At 40.9% G+C, this 13424-nt stretch overlaps 1 protein-coding gene across 4 annotated transcripts in view; it reads left to right on the top strand.

Moving 5' to 3' along the window:
* GNA12 (G protein subunit alpha 12) overlaps positions 1–13424 on the top strand; it is a 41889-nt gene that overhangs the window by 11074 nt on the left and 17391 nt on the right. For all 4 annotated transcript variants that reach the window (XR_004359881.1, XR_004359880.1, XR_004359879.1 and 1 more), the window contains exon 2: positions 1264–1479. Coding sequence is in view for 1 of the 4 variants with exons in the window: in XM_032703842.1 (XP_032559733.1) it covers positions 1264–1479 (216 nt within the window). In the remaining 3 variants the exon portion in view is untranslated. The remainder of the gene's footprint in view (positions 1–1263; positions 1480–13424) is intronic.

Raw genomic sequence — 13424 nt, 5'->3', positions numbered from 1 at the left:
GAAGCATAAATATTTACATTTTTGGGAAGCTGCACTTCAGGAACACTGTTGCATAGTGACAACTGTGACACTTTGCTTTGAGTTCCTATTCTGTGACACCCCACTAAGTTGCTTCTCACTTCCCTCTCCAACCTTAGTTTCTATTGGAAAAGTTGTTGTTGTTGTTGTTGTTGTGTGGTGCTGTTAAAGAACTGGAGAGCAGAAAGGTATGAGTGTTGAGAAAATATAGGTGCAGTCTTGATAGCTTAAAGTATGCAAAACAAATATCAGTGCAGTAATGTGGAGGTTCATGTGAATAGCTGTGGAAACAGAGCTTCAGTTTTGGAGGTTTTTATTTTATTTATTTTCCTATCTATAAAACCAAAAGATCAACACAATAAGAAAAGTAGTTCACTGTAACCCACAGATTTTACCTGTGAATCTGATGGCAGTGGAGATGCTAAGCCACCATTTACAGATCTGTCCATTATTAAAATGGTGCTCACTATTGAGAAATCTGAAGCTTTTTAGTACAGGTGAAATCAGAGTCAAGACTGAAGTTTCAAATTTACTTAACCTTGTGTGTTTGGCTTGCTGCCATGAATATGAAATTAAGTTTCCATAAAAACTGCAAAATGTTAAAATGAGCAGCTCAGTAATCCTGAGTTAAGTATGAGAACAAGATCACTTTGCTCCCAGATTTCTTTTCTAGAATTGGAGTACCAGAGCCTACCTGTCACACAGTGCTTAGCAGATGTATGGCTGGTTCAAAAAGAAAGCTGATTCTGGGGAAAAACTGCACCTGCTTTTCTGAGCATGGGAGCCATGTCTTGAGTCCTCTAGTGCTCTTCTGATCTCCTACTGTTTGAGAAAGCCAGGATGTTCCTTTTGGTATCTAAACCCTAAATGCAAAGAAAAAAATAAAAGGTGGAAGAATATGGTTTCAGGCATGATGTTACTTTAAAACTACACATCAGTTCCCAGACACTTCTCTTGCTCATTTGATGTTTACTTTCATTATCTGTTGGCAGCATTGCTTGTTGCCAGTAGCTGTTGCTGCTAATACTTCTTCCACCTGGAGAAATATTTTGTGGCTGAGCTGCTTACAGAAGCAAGCTCTATCTTATTTCTGTTGGAGATGTTGCAATAAACAACATGATTCTCGGCTGAGTTCAGTCTCACCAGAACAGTGTCAAAAAAATAATCTTCCAGTACCTTCAAGTCCTTTTTCTTTTGCACTTTCGTCTTTTTATCACTGACTTTCTTATCTGAATCGTCCTTTAGGGCTGCAGGGTTCTGGTGGATGCACGGGACAAGCTGGGGATCCCTTGGCAGTACACGGAGAACGAGAAGCACGGAATGTTTTTGATGGCCTTTGAAAACAAAGCTGGAATGCCCATCGAGCCTGCCACCTTCCAGCTCTATGTACCCGCCCTGGGCGCGCTCTGGAGGGATTCGGGAATCAAGGAAGCCTTCAGCCGTCGGAGCGAGTACCAGCTGGTGAGTACACCCATCTTCCCAGGGGCAGGAGGAGTTCCCTGCTGGACAAATCTCTCCTCAGCTGGCAGAGCACTCTACCTGCACCATTCAGCCCCCCCCCCCGAGCTGTTTGCAGTAGTGCTGTAAATCTGAGCACTCCAGCAGCAGACACAAGTGGTAATTGGAGCCAAACTCGAAAAACTGCATGGCAGTAAGAGGGAGTGGAAGAGTGCACACGACTGGATAAACTGGAAGAGCAGGAGGAACCAAAAAAGGCAGGAATTGGTTGAACTAAAAATATTTTAGCAGCTCAGTAGGTCTGTGCATAGTAGGTCACTGATGAAGGCACACTTAATTTGTAACTTCTCAGCCCTGCCAGCCTGCAGTGTATTGATACTGGCAAACTCCTCCTGCATGCAGCTCTTTTGAAGTGAATGCAGCACCCATCCCACTGCAGCTCTTTGGCTGGTTCTTTTCATCCTGACGGCTGCAAGGGAAACTTGGATAAGCAGCTGAAAGATGACAGTGAGCCTAAAAATGTGCTGTCTTCCCTGCTTTCTTGTGAGGTTTTCATGCCCCTGTGCCAAAATAGCCGCACTTCTGGTATGGAATATGTTTCTGTCAGCTGTTCATAATCCTCTCCTTTTTCCAATCTCAGATGGAGATGATTTTTTTTTTTCTCTCTATTTTTCCTTGTTCAGTGAAACAAGCTACTAGTTACTGGTTACTAGTCCTTGGAAAATTATATAGGATTTTTTCCTAATTCTTCTAATAAATCTAGTTTATGATTTTAGTGTATTATTTAAGCTTCAGTCTGCAGGTAGAATTCATTCTTTGGGGTGTTCTATCCCCAAACTATATTCAGGTTTTCTTGGGGAAAAAAAAACCAAAAAAACAAACAGTGCAAGGTGAAATTCTTCATGCCTGGATGTGTTATGTATGTTTCATTAGAGGAATTAAAGGATAGAAACATGGCTTTGCACAGTCTCCCTTAGATTCTTTTACAAATACAGGTAAAGGAGAAGTAGAGAAACTCACTAGTGAAATTCTGATTGTCTCCTCGTGCTGCTCCTCTCTGTGGGTTCTCTGGTGTCTAACAGTATAGTTAAACTCGTGCTGCAGCCCTGAGGTGCTCATCTGTCTCCACTAATAAGGTGCCTGTTTGAGTCTTGTTGCACGTCTTTGAAATCTGTCTCTGAAGCCTCGTGCGACTGCCAAATGGCTCAAGAATAAATGAAATGCTGAGGTAAAGCTGTCACAGGATGATTGTATAAACCTCACTTCCTTAGGCTAAAAATGAAACAATTTCCATGTTACAGCACGGGGGGCGGGGGGAAGGATGTGCAGAGGGGGAGAGAGGATGGATTAATTGTTCCATTATTCCTTGCATCTGCAGACACAGACTTTGCTGTTCTAAGCACTGTTCAAATGTGGAATAAAAAGATGGTTCGTGCCACGGGGAACTTGAAATTATCATGATACAACTGCCAGGGCAATCCAGTATAGTAAGCAATAGTTGCATCAGCAGCCTGCTAAGACTGTTATTTGGTTTTTTTCCTTTTCCTGGGAAAGGCTATGATCAAGCATGGATTTTGTTTGTAGAGGGAGATTCAGATTGGGATCATGTGGGAGATTCATTCCCACAATAAAATTGCATCAAACTGGAAAAAAGAGCCCAGTTGGTGGATAAGGAGTGTTCCAAGAGTGGTAGGCCTCTACCTCTGCATTCTCTGGCTTTGAGGGCTAAACAGGAAATGCCAAAAAATAAAAAAAGCCCCCGAAAAATAAAGCAGACATGGAAGTGATCATTTAATATTCTGTCATCTTCAATATCATGGTTTAGTTCTTTGGTGCATCTTTTTGGGTGGCATTCACATAACCTGTGTGATGTTACTGGGGCAGCTGGAACTGCTGCAGGCACCAGCCCTGTTCCCTTGTGAGTAGTATAGAAACAGTGTGTAACTCAGTCCCAGTGTCAGCATCTTGAAAATCCTGGGTGCTGTTATTTTATTGTGCAGGCTGCAACACCAGGGGATTAGAAAGTAACTCAGCTGTAACTTAAAAAAAAAGCGCTTGCTGCATAAAAGTTTTTTAAATGGAGTAGATTGGTCTCAAGGATACAAATGCTGCTTTTGGATTGATCACTAAACAAATTAATCACTTGAACAAGTTTCCATGCCCTGCTACTGGCTTCAGCAGGAGTCTGATTCCCTGAATACATGGGAATCAGCAACAGTCCAATTCCTTTAAAAAGAAAAAAAGTTTAAAGCTGCATAACTTTTTAAAGAAAGAGGTGGTTTAAGGAGATTCCTAATTTGTAACTGCATATGATATGTATAAACCCATACCTTCATTTAGTTTAAACCCTTGCTGGATATAGACTCATGTAAATAAATAGAAGCCAGATATAGTGGACTCTGAAAAAATAAATCTTTTCTGAACTGATTTTAACTAAGACTGAAGAAAACCTCTGCATCAGCACTCTCTTTCTTCCATAGTATAAGTGAAGTATTAAATGGAATGTGCTTGGTTTAAACTGAATTTATTGTCTTTAAAATAGTTTTTAAATCATCACCAAAATTTTTAGGCTTTACATTACTGTGATCTTTCTGAATGTGTCTCGACACTGTTTGAAAAAACAACCTCACTCAGCACTTGCATTTCCTTTACCCTGGTCTTGCAGTCAACTGAACACCAGCTCTTTTTTTATTATTATTATTATTGTTATTTTTTTGGCTTTTTAAGCTGTAAGGTTATTGGCCTGTTTTTGAATGCTCTTGTTTCTCCAGGAAGTTGTGTGACTGTTAAAAATAAAAAGTAAAACATGTTGGTTGGTGTTGGTTGGTTAACTAGAGCTGAAAATCACAGTGTGCAGGTGCCTTCCTATGGTCTGTAATGCCAAGCTCAGTGACTGACTCAGCAGTAACAAACTTGTTGAAAGAAAATGGCTCTGACCATAACCCTGTGCAATCTAAAAGCTGCTTCTCTGGCACCACACAAACTGCCTCTGGGCATTTGAGTGTTTTCTGCTTCACACTCAGTGCTAGAAGTGCTGGTTGTAAATCCCTGTCTGGGTCTTTGAGCATTTCAGAAGTGAGTGGGTGGATTCTACAATAGCAGGCTGCTTTTTTCTTTTTTTTTTTTCTCTACAGCGTTTCTTAAAGCAGACTAACCAATTTCTCTTTCTTTTCACAAACATCAGCCTCTCCCTCTTCCCCTGCCCCAGCCAGTCCCCACCGACCCAAGTTCCTCTGTTCCTTGTACACAAGCCAAGTAGTTTGGGGACAAAAGCCTCATTGTATGTTTGGTTACATTGTCACGTCTGTGTCCTCGTTTTTAACCACTAGAATAGGAATTCCTTTGTAATCAGGATGTGATTCTTCCCCCTTCTCCTTTCCCCTCATTATCCCACCCCATTTTCTGTCTGTATGGTGGAAAGGAATACACTGATCACGTGTCTCCAAACGTCCTGTAACATTTGTTCTTTGCCTCTGGTAGTTTGGGCAACTGGCTGTAAATCCTCCATTGCCACCAGAGGGAGACAAATCCCACTTGGAATGGTTTCTGGAGAAAGGGCCTTGGGATTTCCAGGAGGATTTAGCTGGAAGGTGGAAGTGTCTTCAGTTTGAGCCCAGTAACAAGTATTTAGGAGCTCAGTTGCAATCTTTTTTCACCCATAAATGATGTTTCTGTTTAAGTCACAAACCATGGACAGCAAGACCAAGGTAGGAATTGCTTTGGTCAGGTGGTTTCTCTTTTGTTGGGTGTTTTGGTTTTTTGGGTCTTTTTCATCCTCCCAGGTCTTTAGTGGGAGAATGTGAGATTCATTCACTTCAGCTTTAATGTGTCCAGAACAAAAAATCTGAAGCAAGGTTAGATACTTTTTTGACTTCTTGCAGCTTGGCATGCTTGATGTCATTGTGGGTAAAGATGGGACAAACAGGGCTTGGCATGCAAAGGGTATTTTTGTCACAGTAAGAACAGATGTATTTTGTGTGCTGGCTCTGCTGGAGAGCTTCAGCTGATGATGAGCAGATCTGCAAAGGCCATCAACTGGCTTCAGCAATTCTTAAAGAAAAATTGTGATCCATCACCAGAGTATCAATTGATATTTAATGGTTGCTGTTGATGTATTATTATTATTATTATTACTGATGTTCACTGCATTGTTGAAAGAATTTCTGGTGTTTTAATAGCTCCTTTTTTTAAATAATACATGTCAGTGTTAATGGGAAGTCGTGGTTCCTGAGAGGGAAGTAAGAGTCTTGCAAATATAGACAAAAACTTACTACTGTGTCCATACCTATTTTTAGATCTGTGCACAGGGAATTGTATGGAACATTTCCATTAATACTTCAGATACTAAGAGCCTCTGAAGCCATGGATGTGGGAAGACTCTGGAAAATGTTTTAAAGACCCTTTTTTTTTTCCTGTTGATTCACCATTCTCTGGGTGTTTTGAGCTGGGGGGAAGTTGGAGGGTGTTTGTCATAGGATATGGGTCACTCCCCCTATAAATTACCATGTTTTTTGGTTTGTTTTTTTTTTTAAGCAGACACTTGAACTAAATGGAAGTGGTTAAATTGTGCCTGCCAGAACAGACAGTGTGCTGGAAATGCTGCACAGGGAACAGCCTGGGGTTAGTAGAGCTTTTTGCTGCCTTCTCCCTCTACAAGGAGCTGATGGCTTCAAAACCTCACAGGCAGCCAGCTGTGTGTTTTGGGCAGCATGGAGGTGAGGCACTAGTCTTTTGCACTAATTCTTGATTCAGAGTGGACAAACTGTGGCTGAAATGTCTTTGTTTTGGTGTGGAAGTGCTGGGTACAGCAGCGATGTGATCAGGAACTGGGCTGTACAGCAGCTGCTGAGGCTCAGGGAGGTTTTGTGGCAACATTTGACTGCCTCTAGAAGCCAAGTGAATTGAGAGGTGGGGCAGCAGAAGTAGGTGACTTTTGAAGTGGCACGTTCAAAGAAATCTCCAGGATTGGGCTGCGTTTTGTCAGAATTACTCAGTGCACTTTAACAGATTTCTTGAATCCTGAAGTGTAAAGTTTCCAACTGATAATTTGTCTTTTTAAGGTGCAGTGGCAGAGTAGAGGTGGCCTTAAAAGCATGTTCCTAAGCAGTTTACTCTTTGAGCACATATGGCACAGCCCTGAAATGCAGGAGTGCTTGTGCATTGATGTAACACGCTGCTAATGCACTTTCTCCTGAGGAAATACCGAGTGTCAAATCAAGCCCAGCTTATCCCATTGGCTGCAACACAAACATGAGCTCTTCTTTTTGCAAACTACTGTTTGAACATGAGCTTACACAAGAGACTGTGAATGTTGCTTATTCTGCAAGGATGATTTTTTTTTTTCCAGAGCCATGAAACTCTCATATTTCATGAGTGAAATCCAGTGGGGCTTGACCAATGCTGGAGAGTTGTACAAAGGGAATAACCACGCTGCTCAAAGCACCAGCCTGGGAAATCTTGTTACCATTTAATGCATGTAATTGGGAGTAGGCAGCAACTCTTTGCCAAATTGCTTTTGAGCTTTGCATGGGCATTCCTAGTGTGCAGAGCTCCTGTGAAACTAAATTATTGCTGGGGAAGTTATGTGGGTTTTTTAATTTTCTAGATCTGGATGGACCATACCACTCCAACCCACAAAATTCTTTAAAAACCAAGGGATTGACAGTAGTGCTACAAAGCAGAAACTCACATTTGCTGTTGCCTTGATGCTTTATAATTGCATTGCACCATTAGTGCTGAAAGTCAAGTATAAATCTGTATCTAAGAATATTAAAAGGTTTGGGTTTTTTTAAAGCAAATTGTGAACAAGTGGGTGGGAAATAGGCTTGTCTGAATTATAGCTATGACATGTAAGGAATGATAATGCTGTATTATATGTATATATATAACCTAAGCCTTCCCTTAATTTTGCCACTTGCTTGTTATAAAAATAATAGTAACAGCCCTATATAATCTGATTTTCTTATGTTAATATTTTGAAACAGTGGCTTAATCTGACATAGAATGTAAGATTAATTTAAAAGGTCACTATCTTGCAGATTTTATCAATGCAGCATGAAAAATACCCGGCTCTGGACTCATACACCAGGGAGAGTTATGGAGATGTTTCTCCTTAGTTAAATATCTAAGCAGAGTTTTAGGCAAGTAGTGTGGCAATTAAGTGCCAGAGACCCAGATTTAAATTCTTAGTTCTAGTTCTGTTCTCTGATCCCAAGACCTCGTAAGTTTATGGTCAAGTTATGGAGTCTGACTCATCTTCCTACAGCAGCAGAAGTTAATTGCTTGTTTAAGTATAACACGGCAAAGCATCGTGGCAGGTCTGCAGCAGGAAGGATTAGCAGCTGGAGTCCCTGGCTTCTAATCCTGTCTCTATGACCAAATAGGAAAATTTTTTCAGATCAGGGTCTTAAGTAAGAACTCTCTAACAAAAGTGGCATTTTGTTAAAGGAGGCGAGAGTCAGTGAGTTATAGTTTGGGTTTTATTAAAAACCTTTACACACAATTCTGTGGGTGTTGGCTAATGCTCTAGAGTCTGTCAGTTTGCATCTACAGGAGTTATATCCTCAATCTCCTTATATATTTGCAGTATTCTAAAAATAAATGCTTAAATGAGATATGTTAATGGGCCTGCTGCCACCAGAGAGCTCCTGGAGCAGTGTTTGTGTGGGGTTTGGCTGTGCCAGCGTGTCTTGACAGTCAGAGGTTCCAACTGAGGACTGGGCTGAGAGCAGGAGGCAGAGCTGGAGATGTCACCTTGTCTGTCACCCCTAGGAAGGAATTCTGCACTTGGGAGTCTCAGTTCTGCTTAAAGTGCCACTGAGCAAGAGGTGAGAAGAACTACATTTAAAGCCGGCTGGATTCAAAACCATTCAGAGAATCAAAGGCTGTAGATTGTTTTACACTGCAAATCATTTTGAATTTCAGCAAAATCCACTCGTGCAGTATCTTTTCTCAGGGACAGGAGCTGTTCTCTCAAGCAGAAAGCTGTGATGGGTAAAACAGTTATTAGCCATTCTTAAATACTTTCTGCTATTGGAGAGAAATAATAAGAACCAGAAAGGTCATGAGTTATGACTTTTTTTAAAATGGTGCAAATGGAAAAGTGTTAGAGAACAGCAATCTCTTACTGTACCTACCTGAATTCTTAGCATTAAAGGCCTCTGTGTTAAATTCTCTGTGGGAAAAAAAAAAAAAAGGATTCCTGCCATGAATTTCTCCTGGCCTTAGATTATGACAAAGTGCAACAGCTGGATGAAATGTAGCCTGCATGGAATTGGGAGGATAAGTTGGAAAGTAATGAGCAGATCATACATAATAAATAAGTGGATAACAAGAAATTGATATGCCTACCATATGGGAACTGGGATGGATGCTGAGTAAAAAGAGCTGTGCTACTGGCTGTCCTAGTACTCTGTATAGTGAATTCCCAGCACTTTACTTTTTTTTTTTAAATTTTTATTTTACTTCAAGATCAAAACTTTCTGTAAAATCACTGCTGAAGTCCATAAGATGTACAGTTAATGCACTTCATTAATACCCTGCTGTCTGTGGGTACCAAAAGGCTGAAATTCAGACTTTGTGTGGCCCTACCTTTTAACTTCCTTAATCTTGGAGGTAGATTAAAAAGCCTGGTATTTTTATGGTACTGGGTAGGGCTTCCTGTAGGGGTTTTTTGCTTTTGGCCCTTGGATGCCAATACATCGTGACTGTATTTTTGGTGTGGTTAAGCTGAATGAGAGAAACAACTTCATATTTACAGCTCCCATGTTGAAAATTCATTAGAAGAGTTTGCATCTTGCCTAATGATTGCCATTTTTCTGGTTTAAAGATTTACTGCTGTGTATTTTGCCAAGTACAAAATTTTTTTTGTCTTTGCCTCTTGGTAATTGAGCTCATTAGAGAACTGTCTGTGTGTCCCAAAAGATTTTGTGCTCATCCCTATCTCTCTGTATGTGTGTGGAAGCAGTTATAGTTTGATGTCTTAACCTTCAGCAATAGCACTGAAACACTAAATCTAATGTTCTTAGACTGGAAAAGTTCTTTTGGCTCCCAGCTCTTGAGAATAAATACCACCCTGCTTCTGGAAAGGAGCTTTAATTTTATTATGCTTAAAATAATTAGAAAAAATACTCGGTGTGTCTGTCTTTGCAGAATTGTTGTTCTAAGCCCTAATTAGTGCTACTCTAAATCTTGCAGGACTGTATTGAATATGAGGATTTGTTCAGAGCAAGTACAGCTGTAATTAATCTTTGCATTCCCATCAAGAAATGCTGGCACATGCTGTGAGAAACAAGGAAGGAAACTTTCAGTTCAGGCTGTCTGAGCCAGTACCCAACTGCAGCTACAAACCACTGGAGTAATCTCTTTATCCCTTTCTAGTGTGCAGGAAAGGTCTGGGCAGAGGCAAATCCAGCCCAGTGAGCAGCCTGTAGCTTTTGATTATGCTATTTAATTTCGTATTCAGAAAGTTCCTAATGGATCTCAATAATTCAAGAGACCTTAAAGTTGGCAACCGGTATCTCCCTAGAGATTCCCAGTATTGAAAATATATTCCAGAAGCCTGAAAAGTTAGGCTCATTTAAAGGTGCACCCTTTGTGTGACTTGGGAAGTCTAATGAAGAGTTCCTACTGAAATTTGGTGGAAGCAGGAGAGCTCATATATTAGGTAATGAGCATATGTGTACATTAAAGCCATGGTAGCACAAGGACAACTTTTTAGTTGGATTAAAAATACCTGAATTATGCAGAGACGCATATATTAATATTTATCTGTTGAAAAACAATCAAAGAACATGGTTTCTAGTGGAAGGGCTCCACTGGTCAGACTGGTTTCAACCCTTCAGTCTCAAAGATACAGCTGAAAAGGAGACTTTAATGTTTGTGTTCCCATGATATGGGTGTTCAAAGTTTTTGGTGCATGAAACCTATATCCACTACTTGAAGATCCAGCAAGGACTGGCTTAGATGTGTGAAATAAAAGAGGGAGCTCCTGATGCTTGCTGTGTGCTGTATTAGCAGTTTTCTGACCCTGTGGCTGATTTCAGGAAATTAGGCCAAAAAAAAGGCTCTGCACGAGAAGAGGTGACTGGTTTTGTTCAGTCTGTGTCCCTGACGTGGCTCGCTCTGTGCTCAGAACAGCAGTGCTGACAATGCACTTCAGAAAGTTCCAGTTTTACAAGTCAGCCTTTTGCACCTCATTTATATGTTCTTTGTAGTAATTCAGCTTTCTTTTGGTACCAGTTCAGCTTTTTATTGGTGCCAAACCTTGTGCTCTCTCCACCTAGAATTGGGACAGCGAGCAAGGGTGATTTCAGTGTCTTTAAAAATTCTCTAAAAGGTTCCCTTGAGAAAAAGCAGTAAGAGGTTAAGGCTTGGATTTTTCAAAGGGGCCACTGAATTTAATAGGATAATGGGTAATGAATGCTTTCAGGCTTTCCTGAATATCCTAGTTTACAGGAAGCTACGTAGGATCAAGAACAAGTAACAAGAACAAATGAACAAAACTAGGTCTGTTTTTATGAGGAAGTCTTATTGGCATATCTTCTGTATTTTTATATTTAACAGAGATTTGAAGTAATTCTTGTCACTGTGACAGTGCATTCTGTTCAATGAGCCCATGTTCTTTAAAAGACATGGCAGAAAGCTGAAAAGAAAGATGCAGGTGGGATAGTTAGGCAGCAGTAACTTGTTCTTGGTGATGTTTTATTCTTGCTGACTCTCCTGATCTTTTTGCAATGACTTCTTGAAAAGATTGTAATTGGCTTTAACCTACTTTTCTTCTATTTCTTCCCCTGCTCCTGCTGTCTCCCAGACAAGCCTGCTTTGCCCTGAACATGGAGTGTTTTACAGCTCCCCTTGGGCTGTAGCTCTGGGACAGAGTAATCACGGTGAGCAGTAGGAAATGGTGGTTTGGGGAGTTCTGCTTTGCATTGTGCTCCTCTTTATGTTGGCACAACTGGTTTTCTTGGAAACCCTGCTGTAAATTGGGAAGCTCATGTGAGGCAGAGTGCAGCCCTGCAACTGAGGTAAGCACAGCTGAGGCAGGGATGTGCTGTGGTGTTGGTGAAGGAACGAGCAAGTGGCATCACAAGTGATCACAAGTCGCCTTAACCTGGCACATGCCAAGGAATGCTGTCTTTGTCTCACTGATCCCTCTTCCAAACAATGGCTCCTTTCCTCTATAAATCTTTCCTGGTGCTAAAATAAGATGCCTGTACCTCAAAAATCAGTTTTTTAAATTTTGGTGTTCCAAGTTTTTTGAGTATCTGAAATGTTCAGACTGTTCGAATCCAGGCTCTGTTTCACAGGTACTGAATGTGGAGGAGGACATGGTGAGCAGAGGGAGGGAGGAAACACAGTGTTTGGCTTTTGACTTCTGAGTTTATGTGCAATGATAGCTGTGCAACAGAGGGTTTCATAGATGGGATGACTTAAGATGCATCTAAACATGATCCTGTTGCAGAAAATATCTCCCTGCTCCATACTTCCACAAACTGATGATTGAACACTGATGGAAGGAGCAGAGGCGTTGAGGTCTCTTCTCAAAGAAGATGATCAGTACTTCACTTTCTCCTTTCTCTGGACCTGCACTAGCTTGGAAGGCTTCTGTCCCAAAAGCAGAAGGCAGCATGGTCTCCACCTTCTCGTCATTTTGCAGCTATACCTAAAGCAGCTCTGTGGAGTAAACCTGTTTTGCTCTATTATTGACTTAGTATTTGGGGGAGGGCAGGAAAACTTCTTGGAAACATCATGCAAGATTTTCTGTTTGAGAAAGTGGAAAACATGTTGCTCTGAGAAGTAATTTATTGACACCTTTCAAATGTCTCCTCTGTATACAACACAGATTCCTGCAGTCAGACTGTGGCAGACTTGTGCTTCACTTGGCTTTACTCCTGAACAAACTGCTGGTGTTTGTCCTTAGAAGGTCTTCTCTCCACCCCACCCCCAAAGCCTCTTAATTTGACTTGCTTTCCTTGATATTCACTTAATTCTACTTTGGAAAACTCAGTAAAATCTCAAACTGAAAAAGCAGTGATTTATGGATGGAACTCTTTCCCATTTAATTCCATCTCTGAATTGAAGACTTTGATCCATGTAGTTTCAGTCTGGTCAGAGCACAGCACTGAATCAGTAATGATGTCAGATGTGGGCAGGAGACAAAAGAGCCACCTACTCTATCCTCTTTTTCTGTCTTCTTTCCCCTGTTCCAGCACATGCATTCCTGGTTGCAGGGAGTTCAGCTGGCCATGCACGTGGCTGGACTGTTGCCCTCTCTGCAGTTCAGTAGGATGTGACTGAGGCTTTAATTAGGATTTTTTTTAATAGGCTAGTCTGCTCAACAGCTTGGAAAAGTTTGTTAAACCCACTTCATTTTCCACTGGGGCTTGATTAATTTCTGTGTGTGGATGAGGCCTTAAGGATGGAACCTGTCACTTATTTCAAATCACTTATTTCATCTTTAGAGTTCTTTTCAGATCTGAAAGAGAACAAATTCTGAAAATAAATAAAAAGCAGTTCAGTGTGCTTGAAACCTTCACACTGAAGTATCAGTAGTGCTAAGGTTTAAGTGCAAATTTGGAAGAACTTCCCCTCCTCATGCCAAAACAATCTTTAAAAGAGGAGAGAATATTTAAAATAGTTGCTATGATGTGATTAGATATGAATAAATAAAACAAGTTTTGAGATAATGACCATAAGTCTGATCACTGTGAACACTTAACCTGATTGTGAATGGAAACTGAGGTTTATTTCAGGTCACCAGAGTTCCTTTGAGGTTCATTCATCTGCTGAACCTGACACACAGGGCTGGCACTGGCACTGGAGCAGGAGAGATGAGGTTGTGGGGAGGGCAGTCACTTCCAGAGGGAAACATGAGACAACTTGATCACTCATGATCTGGGGGATTTACAGGTGTGTGTAAAGGTCAGAGTTGGTAGAAGCCAGTACAA

This window comes from Chiroxiphia lanceolata, chromosome 16 (genome assembly GCF_009829145.1).
Source record: "Chiroxiphia lanceolata isolate bChiLan1 chromosome 16, bChiLan1.pri, whole genome shotgun sequence".
Classification (NCBI taxonomy): Eukaryota; Metazoa; Chordata; class Aves; order Passeriformes; family Pipridae; genus Chiroxiphia; species Chiroxiphia lanceolata.
This window is presented reverse-complemented; position numbering and strand designations above follow the sequence as displayed.